Consider the following 13,169-nt stretch of genomic DNA (forward strand, 5'->3'; position numbering starts at 1 on the left):
TGGTGGATCTAGAAAAGAGGCAGGAGCGCCGTAGGGTAGGGGGTGTCTTGGATACACGTGGCCCTGCCTGGGCTTTGCAGCAAGGCAGGGCACTGCCGAGCAGGAGGAGCGACAGCAGACGTGCCCAGCCAGGGCGACTGCCAGTGCAAAGCCTGTGCCCACCTGCACTCCTCATGTTCTGTTCGTCTTTGCCATTGCAAGGAAAACAATCGCAAATAACAATAATAAACCCCATCACACCGGCCAAGGGCAAGAGTGAGTGGGCACTCGCCCTGCGGGGCTGTGGGGCAAAAACAAGGGATGGAAGGACGTGGGAGTAGGAAGAGTGCCGGCACCCTCATATACACACCTCCCGCATGCGGCGCCCGTGTCTGTGGAAAAAGGTGGATTTCGGATCTCGCCTCCGGGAGAGCGGCTGGCTCCAAGGACGCCCACGCGGGGTCTGTGGCCTCACGCCGGCGGATCCGGGCACCTGCACCGCGGAAGCGCCGGAGGGATGGGCCTCGCCCTGCCCGGGCAGCGCCGCTGGAGCGCTCAGCCCCACGCGTGTCCACGCCCGCCGCGCTGCAGCGACGCGAGCGGACGGGGCGCCGGGGCCGCCGGCGATGCCGGGACGCGGAGCCGGACGGGGCCGCGGGCGGAGAGTGAGCGGCGGCGGGGTGCGCGAGGTGCCGCTCCTGCCACCCCTCCGCCGAGCCCCGCTTTGTTCCCAGGGGAGGCGCTGAGGGGGGCGTCGCAGAGCGGACCAGGGGCAGGGAGCGGGGTGCCTGGATGCCTTCCCGACGCGCCGGGCCCCTTCCCGCGCGTCTCCCTCCACGCGCGTACCCCGCTGCCTGCGCGCGCGCGCGCTGCGTGTTCAGTGTTTGGCTTACCCCCACCCCCCAGTTTCTCCCCCCCACACACCTCCTTCCCTCCCCCCCGCCCCGCTTGCTCCAGGTTTTACTTCTGGTTGCCTGTAAGGGTTTTGCTCCTCCCTTCTGAAATCCTATATTAGCCGCGGCCAAAGCCGTGTAAGGAACATAGCTCATTGTTGGCAAGTGCCGATGCGACTCGCGGAGAGGCGAGAACCAGGTCCGGGGCTGCGGCAGCAATCGCGGCGCCGTCACGTCAGCGCCGGGGAGAGGGAGTCGGGAAAGCCCTCTCTATGCTGGGTGACTCTCGCTGACTGATTCCACCGCCACCTTTGAAGGAGAAAAAGAAGCCGGGAGGTGAGTGCGGCGGTTCTCGTGGCTGGTGCTGGGTGTCCCTTTTGTGTGCAACAGGAAAAACGTGACTGTATAAACACCCGAGGAAAGGTGTTTCTCAGCTGCCTTGGCTTCACGTCCTTATCTATGCACTACCGTATTTTTAACAAAATAATTGGGACTTAATTCCGAAAGTTGCTGACAGCGGCTAGGTGGGACTTGCCAATTCTTTGCTTGTTCCCCCAAGTTAGCGCGAGTGCCGTGGGAATCCGCTGCCTTCCCGGGCGAAGCCGGGGGGCTCGGGCGCCTTCGGGGCGCGGGGAGGCGGCTGCCGAGGCCGAACGCGACGCTCCCCGCCGATAGGTATGCGCGACTTGGAGTGGGAAGGCGTGCTGCCCACCGGATTAGCGGAGGGGACCGGGATTTTCGTGTCGCAGGCTCCCCTTTTATTTTTCCCTTTGTACTCCATGGTGGAGCCACGGTATATTTTTGGGTTTGGGTTGGTTTGGTTCTTTTTCCCCTCTCCCGAGGAGGAGAGGACTGCAGCACCAGCGGAGTATTTTCTGCCATGTCCAGGCAGATGCAGCTGGTCTGGGAGAGGGCGGCTGGATGTCCGAGGAAGGGTGTATTTTCCTAATGTATTCACACGCTAACTTTCCAGGTGAGCAATGGCAGACCACATGATGGCCATGAACCACGGGCGATTTCCCGACGGATCCGGCGGGCTCCACCACCACCCTGCGCACCGGATGGGCATGGGGCAGTTTCCCACCCCCCATCACCACCACCAGCAGCAGCAGCCGCCGCAGCAACACGCCTTCAGCGCCCTGATGGGCGACCATATACATTACGGAGCTGGGAATATGAACGCGAGCAGCGGGGTGAGGCACGCCATGGGGCCGGGCGGCGTGAACGGAGGGCACCCGGCCGGCAGCATGCCGCCCCCCGCCCGCTTCAGCGGCTCCCAGTTCATGGCCCCCCCCCGTCGCCAGCCCAGGAGGGCAGCTGAGCGCCAGCATGCAGCTCCAGAAGCTGAACAACCAGTACTTCAGCCACCACCCCTACCCCCACAGCCACTACATGCCGGACTTGCACCCCGGCAGCCACCAGCTGAACGGCAGCAGCCAGCAGCATTTCAGGGACTGCAACCCCAAGCACGGCGGCGGCGGCAGCGGCTTGCCGCCCGCCGTCCCCCACGTCCCCGCGGCAATGCTGCCGCCCAATGTCATAGACACGGACTTCATCGACGAGGAGGTCCTCATGTCCTTAGTCATCGAAATGGGGCTGGATCGCATCAAGGAGCTTCCCGAGCTGTGGTTGGGACAGAACGAGTTTGACTTCATGACAGACTTCGTTTGCAAACAGCAGCCCAGTAGGGTGAGCTGCTGATTCATTTAAAACAAACAAAGGACTTTTATCGGTGCGAATGAAAACATTCCCCTAGACACGGTGTCTCACTTTTCAGGGCTTGAAAAGGTGAGAATCTGGAAAGCAGAGTCAAATATGCGCTTGTATAATTTTTTTTTTTTTTAAATCGCTGCCACCACTTTTTTTTTTTTTTGTAGCTTTGTCACTAACCTCCCCTCCCGTAGTAATAATATCTAGCAAACTCCACCTTTTTATGTTGGTCACTACCCTCCCCACCTCCCTCTCTTAATTTCCTTGCAGTAACATGCCCATAATTCCCACAGTGCTGAACTGTTAGATATTAATCTTGGCAAATTCCTTAATCTTGTGGATTTTGTAAACGATGATTTTCAATGACTTGAACTGCATTCAAATTCTGAGTGAACAGGGAAAAAAATTGCATTCATTAGTTGGTTGCATGAACTTTGAAGGGCAGATACTACTGCACAAAAGCTGCCATCTTGCTTAATTTTTAACTATGCATTGCAGTGCAGACTAATTTTTTTTTTCTGAATACGCTAAACTGGAAGCTTAACAGATGTGGGCCAAACCTTTCCGGATCAGGAAAAGTAATACTGTTACTTAAAAAGTCTGCTACCCATTCCCCCTCCCCCATATGTATAGACAATAATATGGTGTGGATGGAATGTTGACTAGTGGCAAACATTTCACAGATTTTTTTTTTATTTTGTTTCTGTCTTCAGCGTTTTGACACTGTGCTAATATAGTTTATTCAGTACATGAAAAGATACTACTGTGTTGAAAGCTTTTCAGGAAATTTTGACAGTATTTTTGTACAAAACATTTTTTTGAGAAAATATTGTTAATTTATTCTATTTTAATTTGCCAATGTCAATAAAAAGTTAAGAAATTCTTTAGTTTTTCTAGAAGTCATTTACCAGTATTTTTCTTCAAAACTCTTCCCCACTGTTCCTTGGTAAGTAGAACATCTATCTGTACAACCGTGTTGGTGTGCAAAAAGACATTCCAAAATAGAAAGTACACTACACCCATATATACGTCATGGTGAACTCGGTAGGTGAGTGGGATTTGAACATACTTACAGCATAAAGCCTCATGCGTAACATTGTAATATGCCTGTCAGTGTGGTTTTTCTGAAAAATAAAGTTGCCAAGGCGCAACTTTTTTGTGACTTGCCAACATACTTGCTTTAAATGTAGTTGTCCAGAGTTATGATGCATAAAGTATTTATTATATTTATCTATTAAACTTGTAATTTTATAAATCTGCTTTCATTTATATAGTAGACTTTGTTCTTTTGTATATTTATTATATCACCTGGAAGAGTTATGTAAAAAGACATATATAAAAAGTATTTGTAATGTGGGAAGCGGGGTGGTGGGTGTCATCCTGTCCCTCTAACCTCACAGGAGACTGTTGCATCAATCCAGACCTGCATCACACTGGAGCCAATTGCATTTCATTTCCAGTGGCTTAGGAGAAAGGGCATAGCATATATCCTTGAAGTATTCCACAGTGGGATATCTCTGACCCTTCTCTCCTAGAAATTGCTACCAACTGAAGTCACTGAGACAAATCCATACAGTTATACTTTAAATATTTTGAGGGAAAATGCCCTTTATTTTAAGGCAGCTGATACTTTGCTCCTTTAATGCCAGCTTGCTGCCTTCTGCCCTCATTGGCCCTTTGGCAAAGCTCCTGCACAAATATTTAGTTTAGTGAGGGCTGTGGGACTAGGACCCTAATAATACATTTAATCCTGTTTAGCCATGCTTCCCAAGTTCGGTACCGGAGCAGTATCACCGTGCTGTCTTTTTGCCTACTTTTTAATCCACATCTTCTGAATTTATTAGGAAGAAAACTAGTGTGGTGGATATAGTTAAATTTTAAACCTGGTCACATAAACAACGGAGGATATCACCACGCAGTGTTTTGAATCCAGCGGGGAAGTTAAACTGATTGCTATTGCTAAGATTGTCCCAGCTGGTGAGAAAAGTGATACTTGGCCTTCTTTGCCTTAAGACAGGAAGCAGCTAATATGTTTTATGAATGTTAAAAAAAAAAAAATAAAAAAACCCCAACCAACCAAACCCCAAGTAAATATTGAAGTATTAGCAAAGATAGAAAAAAGGAAGTGTACACTTCTGGGAAAACCTGAGATGACAAAATTCTCTCTGCAGGCAGTGACAGCCCGTTCTTAGACAACTCTCAGTACCCAACAATTTAAAAAAAGCAACTTTCTGGTTTCAGCCAGTGATGGCTAACATTTTGTGACAGTAAATTTAACATCAAATGGCAGTGAATGATAACTGACTAACTCACCAATAACGTAAGAGTGTTTAGAAGAATACAGCTGTTGTTTTGAGACCCATTGCCCAATTTGCTACTATATAAATCCTTTTTCCATTTTTAAGGCTGTTTGATTGGTGCACGTTTCATTGCCCTCTTCTGCTGGAGTTTGGGAGGGTGACTTTTCTGATTCTAATCAACTTCTTGTAAAACAGACTATCAGATTATGTGCATACCGAATTGCATAGATGTTTAAAGCCTCAGCAATCTCCTAAAACAAAAGGGAATGCTCTCGCTTTAATGATAGGCACTTTTGCTTCATAAAGTTGGTTAAACAACAGATTCTTCACAGTTGAGACATCACTACTTAAGTCTTTCAACACTAAATCCTTCCATATAAGCTTTTCCAAGAATAGGCAGTTCCATGTGCACACTGGTAGAGTCTATTTGCGTACAACACCTTGTAAAACTCCTGAGAGCTGCTGCCTCTAAGTAACAGCAGCTACTGAAAGCACTGGCTTTGGGCAATGCATCGCCAAGGGTTTTATGATTTCTTAAAAGTTGACCCTGGGGAAATTTGCCAAACAATCATATTATCTACCTTGTCCCTTAATTTCTAATGAAGAGTCATATCCTAGTGGATAACACAACTGTGTATTTTCTTATTCATAATATCCACCAAGTAATTCTGGGGGCCTGACCCTCATCTTGCCAGTGTGAACCCCTTGGCAATGCTCCTGCTGGCTGAGGCAGTAACAGACTTTCAAGTAGGTCCTCTTTGGCCTCCACGCTGCTTGGAAATACACTGAAGTAATTTATTATTGGAACCGAGCGATTAGTGAAGGATGCACGGCGACCCAGTTCTCCAGCTCCTCACGAAGGACACTGCCGCCCCGCTAAGTTTCTGTCAGTGCAGGAAACTTGACCTCTGTACTTTGGCTGTTTTTCAAGAACTTCCAACATGGTACATGAGAGCTGCTCCTCTTTAAGCCACGGCCATAAATAGCCGCGCTGCTTTATTTGGAAGGGAGATCAGCCCTAAGCCGCCCCACCACGCAAGGCGCGCTCGGTGGGAAATCAGGCGCCGATTAGCGCAGTCCTCGTCCTTCTTCCCTCGGAATAAAGAATTCACGGGTGGGCGCTGGGCTGAAAGCCGCAGTGGGGGAGCACCTACCCCCTTACCGACGGGGCCCGGGGGCGCTGGGGGAGGCCCGGCCCGGCTCGGCCCAGCCCGGCCCGGCTCGGCGGCCGCAGCCACCTGCGCGGTCGGGCGGCGGCGCCACGGCGCCCCCTGGTGGCGGCCGCGCTCCCGGCACCGCTCCGCCGCGGGCACGGCCGGGCCCGGAGGGCGAGGGCGCCGAGAGCCGCCCCCGGGCCGGGGGCTCCGTGCCAGCCCCGGCCGTGGGCAGTGCGGGGCCAGGGCCCCGAGCCGAGGCGTGGCATGGCTCACAGCGAGGGGAGCCGGCCAAGTGCTCCTCACAGCCCTGCCCGAGGGGCCCCTGGAGCGCCGTGCCGGGAAGAGCCGTGCCCGGGGGCGGCGGCCTTGCCCAGCACCCTGCCCTCCCGAAATTTCTCGTGGTGTGTTTAGAGGAGAAGCAAACAAACCTTGTGAAAACATGCCTGTTGGTCTCAGGTTTTATTAAAGAAAAAAAAAGTAAAAAAAAAAGTTATATAAACAAGGATTATCCCCTGCTTATCTTGTCTTGCTAGGAAGATTGGAAAATTCCAACATCTGGATTTGCAGAGTTCCTTTCATTTGTTTGGTTTTTTTTTTCTTTTTCTCTCTCTCTCTTTTTTTTTTTTTTTTACTTTTCCCCCAGGGAAATGTTTTCCACACTGGTTTGGATACACATCCCAGTGGATCACTGGTGTTCAGCCAAAGGCTTGTGTCTGTGGAGCCCCACAGAATAGAATTATAGAGTCGTAGAATCACGGAATTGACCGGGTTGGAAAAGACCTCCGAGGTCAAGTCCAACCCTTCATCCAACACCACCGTGGTTACTAGACCATGGCACTGAGTGCCAGCATTTCTTCAGGGCACGAGTGGCTTCTGAGACAACTCACTGTAGGAGTCATCCTGTTCTTACCTTGTTCCGACCCTGCCCCTCCTGCCCTCTGCCTCTGCTCCCTCCTAGCTGTGTGGCACAGCAGGGATTAATGTGTGAGCTGGTACCCAAGGGGCCAATATACACTTGTATCAGAAACCCAGCAAAACTGGGGTGAGCACAGGCATGGGGGGGAGGCAAGTGAAGCCAGAAAAAGCAGTTCTTGTCCCTGGCCCCAGAACTGTCCTTTTTGAAGCCTTCATTTCCTCAAAAATACTCACTGCAAATTTACTGCAGGCAGGAATAAGAAATGCCAATGTCACAGATCTGGGCTACACACACCGACCTTAACCTGATCTATTTCTGTATCATCACTCAAAGGGATAGCAGTGTGAACAAGGACTAGGTAACATTGACGGGAGCTGTTTAAATGATAAGACAAAGTATTTTTTAAATAGTCTGACAGATATATTTTTCAGATAACACTGCGTGTGCAATAAAACTCAGATGAGGAATAGGGGATTTTGGAACCCAAGGCAGCAGCATTTTCTCAGAATTTCATGTATTCTAAGTGCATCATTTTGTCAGTACAGAGGAGGTGTTTTACATAGTTTATGAAAATATATTTACACATTTCAATATGGTGCCACTATTGAGCTCACGCATAAGATAAAGCTGAGTCGGAGTAACTGCAACAATAATGAGATACATCAAATGACTGAACAGATGAGCTGCTGTTATGGTAGGTTCTCTGTTATTCTGTTTGCCTCATTTTAGAAAAAAATTTGCAACACCAGGTTTTTAATAGAGTTGGTTCAGGTATTGCAGTCCCTCTCCATCTGCTGTGCCCTTCCCTCTCTCAAAAAATTACAGAGGGCCAATTTGATCACAAGCCTGAAACAGATTTTGAAAGACATATTTACCATATTAGAAACTAGCAAAACATTTTTCACCTTACTGAGCTTCGTAAAATGCTAACCACTTTTCACACCTTTTTCTTTCACTGGGCCGTTTTGTTATGTCTCTCTATTGCAGTGTTTATTTGACAACATATTACCTATTTAATAAGCAATAAAGTAAAATAAAGGAAACTTTCAGATTTGTCAAGCTCCTAAAACTGTGTCTTAAGTTATTAGTGTGAATGCACAACATTTCTTAAGTTCAAAATATTCAGCAGATGCTCATCACAAGATACTGAAGGCACACTTACTTATGTGCAGTTTTAACCAGGAGCCTCCTAACAATTGCCCTGTGAGTTTCCTACTGCAGGCTGCTTCGCTTTGCTAGCACTAGTGCACTGTGCAGGAGAGGGTGATGTTTCTGAAAGTATATAAAATGTCTTTGCTGCTGTTCAAACAAAGGTAATGCAGAGTATTTCAGATTTCACTCTCTCTCCCTGCGGGGATAAGTATTTAAAGGCTTGTTACTCAACATCTTTTCTGTTTTCTTCAAGCCACATTATTTGGTCTAATAATTGATATTATTTCTGTCTATAAACCCCATACAGTTATATGGGGTTTTTACATCAACTTTGTATGAAGTAGAGTATGTATTTGAAGGCAGAAATGGATTCCTGAGATTTTCCAATGTTGGGAAAGGACACCAAGCTTCTAAATAGTTAACATTTTAGGTTGCTTATAGGATTATAAGTGTTATATAATATACTTTGGGTTGCTTCTGGGTTGCTTATCAGCAGGTTGCACTAAGGCTAGTGTGTGATCCTAAAAGGAGATGAAGGACGAGGTTCAAGCACATGTATAGAGAAGAATATAAAGTCTTTCTGAGTAGCAGGCAAAAAAAAAATTAGTTATGACAATCAGAGATGAAGTTTTAGGGAAAAAATCTGAAGACTAGTAAATCCTAAACCACATGCAATGAACAGGTGCCTATCAATGGAGAGATGGGGACAGACTGTTTTTGCTTGTCATGTCTGACAGACACAACACTATATGCCAGAAAAGTAGAGAATTCAAGAAAATGTGAGGTGTTAACCTTCTTCATGGACCATTATTTACACCAAAAAACTGAATTTTCTTTCGTGGATGCAGGTGAGCAAAGCTGCTGTCAGATGGAACCAATGAAGCCTGCAGATCTGGGCACCAGCTTCCTGCTCTTGAGGACGGACACAGGATACGCGTCCTTGCTCCTGGGATGCAAGTAGGGAGCAGTCCCATTCCCAGTCAGTCGTCACACTGGAAACTGTTGTAGCCAAAACTTAGACTTGAAGTCTGTGCTCAGTCCTACTTCTGAAAACCATCTTCTCTTCTTAAATCCCCTGTAATAACGCATCTCAGCTTCATCTAGTGGGACTCTCTTTTAGTGACCAGGAAGCACCACAGCTCTGTGCTTCCTCATGTCCTCGCTTCAGTTTAATCAGGGCAAATATAAGTCACTGAAAGTGTTTGAGGCAGCAGTGTGTTTGCTTTGGGATGCATGGTCAGCCATTGTGATGGGGATTTGCAGCTGTACCCTGGGATGGCAGGGGCGGGTGACAGCTGGTCTGTCACAAGTCACCCTGTGTGTGACTTTGCCCTATATGGAGAAGAGCAACCTCTGACAGGCATCTCACCCTGTTCCTGGCTTCCCAGATAGGGACCTGCTGCAGGGCAGCCCACCATCTCATCGCCTAACTTCTTGGTCTCCTTCTTAGGCTGTCTCCTTTTTAGACGGGATCCTCTTGCCCAACGTTTTAATTAAGTGCTTTATGTGAAAGATAACAATGAACAGATAACCACACAGATTTTTACAGGGAGCTGTTTAGATTTTTGATACTTACTTGGAGGTGCCTAGTTTCAGTTTACAGCTTTTATATTGAAGCAGAGCGCTAGTTATTTACTATAACAGATAAAGCCTCGGCATCAGAGCAGCTGCAGAGAGGCTGCAGTACTGGGAGCTTGTAGCTAGGTGTAGCTGAAGCCCTGCCTTTTTTATTGATTAAAGTACTTAAAAAAGCAGCCTTATAATTTGATTTATCTTATACATTTTAACTGAATGAATGTAGTCAGAGTGAATAGTGATGGATGCTTATGGAGTAGAGCCTTTAATGCAAGAATTGCATCTTGGCAATTCCACAATGCCTTCATAAAAATGAGATTAATACTCACACTGACTCTTTACTCTACTGGTTCCTTTAGCCCAGACTTCTAGTCTAGGAGTCTTTTTGACATGCTTTGTTTTACCTGTAAATATTGCAAGCAACCAAGTGCTCTGTTAGAGGACTGTGTGTTTTTCCCCAAGGCTCTGTTACCAAGGGCTGGTGCAGGAGATTGTCTCCAGAGGAACCAGTGAAGCAGAGCACTTCTAAATTCCAAAGCTGAACTATCAGTATTTTGACCTAAGGAAGAAAAGGAGACTACTTGTCTTCCTTGCCTCTCCTTCAGATTTCTCTAGTTTTTACTGTACATAACAACTTTGCCCTGAATGGTATTCTCCTACTGTGATTGAAGATAAGGCAAAGCTCAGGAGCTACATTCTATTCCCTTTTTTTTTTTTTTTTTATGGTTAGCTTTCAAAAGACGGTGGTCTCAGTTTATGAGTTGTGAAGCATAACAGGACTAAAAATTATTATTCACCTATGATTTTTCCAGAGAAGCTTCATCACCAAAATCTAGATCAGTGGTCTCTGAATTCATCTGACATAGGTTATTCTAAGTCTCATGCAATTTCTTCAGCTTCCCCTAAGTCACTGCCCCTGTATCAGTGGGCCTAAGAGCGCTCAGAACAGGTTATTTGTTTCAGAAGGACTATATATTGCTTGGTCAGAGTCTTATAAGTCCATCTTGAGAGTCTGGAGTGATGTCGCTGGAGTACCTGCTTGATCAAGTTAAAGCATTGCATGAGCACAGCATTGCAGGTGCAGACATGAACCATCCTCTGTAACTACAACACCTTGTGTAATGATGACAATTTCAGGTTGGATTAAATCAGGATTCATGATAACTGTGATGACTAAGAGTCTATCCAAAGTCCTTATTAACTTAGTTCAAATATAACATCATATATTTGAGTATAATCTTAAAGTGGTGTTTGGGGTCAGGGATGGATTAAAGCATGTTCTGATTTGTATTTTCCTCCAACATTAGCTTATTGGGTTTTATAACTGTTGAAATCATTCTGATAATGAATTACTGGGACCTTCTGATTACCTTTTTTCCTCTGCCAAAAGAGAAATAACTTGAAAATATCTTCTTTCTTAGTTTTGTGATTTTTTGAATCACCCTGGTAGCAAGTGGCCTTTAACTACTAAGGAAAGGAAGGTAGATGAAAATCTGATTTACTAACATTTTCCATTTTCTTCCTCCCCCACAAAAATGAACAGCTCCAAAGTGCTTTTCTTCAGTGGCTTTTGTCAGCCTCTTTCATTGTGAGGAAATTGCATGTTGCTTTTTAAGGAAGCTTAAGCACACTCATGTTTCACTTTCATGTATGTCACATCTTAGGGTTATAGACACTTTTGTTTTTCTGGTTGTTCTGCTATAGATGCATATAGTATTTAATATTCAAATCAATTCACATTGCAGAAAAGCATCCATAGTTATCAGGGGGATTTTGTACTTTCCTTTAGAAAGGCAAGTTGCCAGCTTATACCTGCTTGTGCCAGTTGTTACCAGATTCGTGATTCCTCAGTGTTTGTTGTCTGAGATGGATGATGATGCTGAAATGCTTCGTGTCTTTCTTCTTCCACTTTTTTGATGAAGGTTACCTGGAAGATTGATGGCCTGTGGGTTTCCTTGACACTTTACCATCTAGGAAGGAACAGGATTTAAAAATTGATAGAGCCTCACAAGGACCCAGCTAGTCAAACACAAGTTGGTGACATAAAAGGAAAGAGAAGACAGAGCAAACCAGTCTTATAAGAACTGTATCTTCTTTTTGCTCTTGTTTGGTACATAGGAGATTGCTGGGGGCCCCACTGACCTCTATGCCCTCCAATACGTTTTTTTCTTTGTGACTGGAGAATAAGCGAGAAAGAATAGGACTAAAGACTGGGGTTTTTTTCCTTTTCCTTATTGGTGAAATAGTCCACAGTCTTACAAATGGTGACTACCCTTCCTGCCTGCTCTGCTATCTGATCTCCTAGTGACAAACGATTGTGGCACAGAAGTTAACACTGAAAAGCCTGGAGGTGCAACCAGACAGCAGGAATCTGTTGTGTCAGGGAAGCACAAGCATGCAACAGAACGGTGGCTGTGGGTGACTTACCTACTGGCTACCTTACAAGACAGGGAAGACAGGTAAGATACCAAATGATGAGAGAAAAAAAAAAAAAAGAAAAAAAAAGAAAAACTGAGAAGAGGTAATATTTATTAGTCATTAGAATAATGATATGACAGTCCTTGGATTTTATTTACATTTTTCTCTGTGGGTTGTCATAGTCACAACCTCTGAAATGTCTCAGAGATCTCAAAGAAGTCTTCTGAATTTAATGAAAATCAGAATTATGTTTTTCCATGGTCATGTGAAGTACAGTTCCTTTGTATAGAGAAGATTCCTTTATATTCGTTAACATTTAGGCCCTCCAGACCTATAATTTACCTACTTTAGTCCTCTTTTGTTCAAAGCAGTGTGGGTTTTAGGCCATCTTTATGTAAGCTGACTGGACAGGTCCTATAAATTTGATGCAAATCCTTTGCAGAGTGAAGATACATGCTCAGAGTGAAAGGGAGGTCCACTTCACAAAAATACTCCGTGTCTTTATGTGCTTTATGTAACTCTAGTCCTCATGTATAAAACAAGCATGCCACAATTAAAGTAGGGAAGAGTCTGAGCACATCTTGTTCCCATCTGCATGACCTTGGGCAAGTCATTATTTATAGTGCATGTAACATGTAACACTTTATGTCTTAGTTTACCCTTTCAAATAATGAGTACAATGAGCTTTCTGCAGTTCATCACTGCTTCATGGTAGAGTTACTTAATAGAATTTATTAGATCCTTGCATGCAAGCTACTACACAACTGGAAAACACTGCTACACAGTTAAATAGTAAGTAGCGATGTATCTTGGAATGCTATAGGAACTCAGACACTATTACAGATTGGCTGATGATGAGTATCCAAGTGAACTAGAATTGTTCTCTGTGATTCCTAGTGGGGTGCTAAATAGTTGATTCCCTCCCCCTCTCCCCGTAGTTCAGCAATTCCCCATACTCCAAATAGTTGGGGAGTCTCACATTAGATAAGTGCTCTGAGGCTATTGAAAAGCACTGAGATTTGACCCATCCTCTCCTTCAGAGTGCCATTAGAGGAAAAATACTCTTTAA

General features: G+C 45.8%; 1 protein-coding gene across 1 annotated transcript; it reads left to right on the forward strand.

Moving 5' to 3' along the window:
- The first annotated feature begins 913 nt into the window (after positions 1-913).
- CITED2 (Cbp/p300 interacting transactivator with Glu/Asp rich carboxy-terminal domain 2) lies at positions 914-3,847 on the forward strand. Its single transcript, XM_032684090.1, is given in 3 exon segments — positions 914-1,208; positions 1,846-2,161; positions 2,163-3,847. Coding segments are annotated over 2 exon segments (720 nt in total). The 5' UTR covers positions 914-1,208; positions 1,846-1,852; the 3' UTR covers positions 2,574-3,847.
- Positions 3,848-13,169: the final 9,322 nt, after the last annotated feature.

This window comes from Chiroxiphia lanceolata, chromosome 3 (genome assembly GCF_009829145.1).
Source record: "Chiroxiphia lanceolata isolate bChiLan1 chromosome 3, bChiLan1.pri, whole genome shotgun sequence".
NCBI classification, from domain to species: domain Eukaryota; kingdom Metazoa; phylum Chordata; class Aves; order Passeriformes; family Pipridae; genus Chiroxiphia; species Chiroxiphia lanceolata.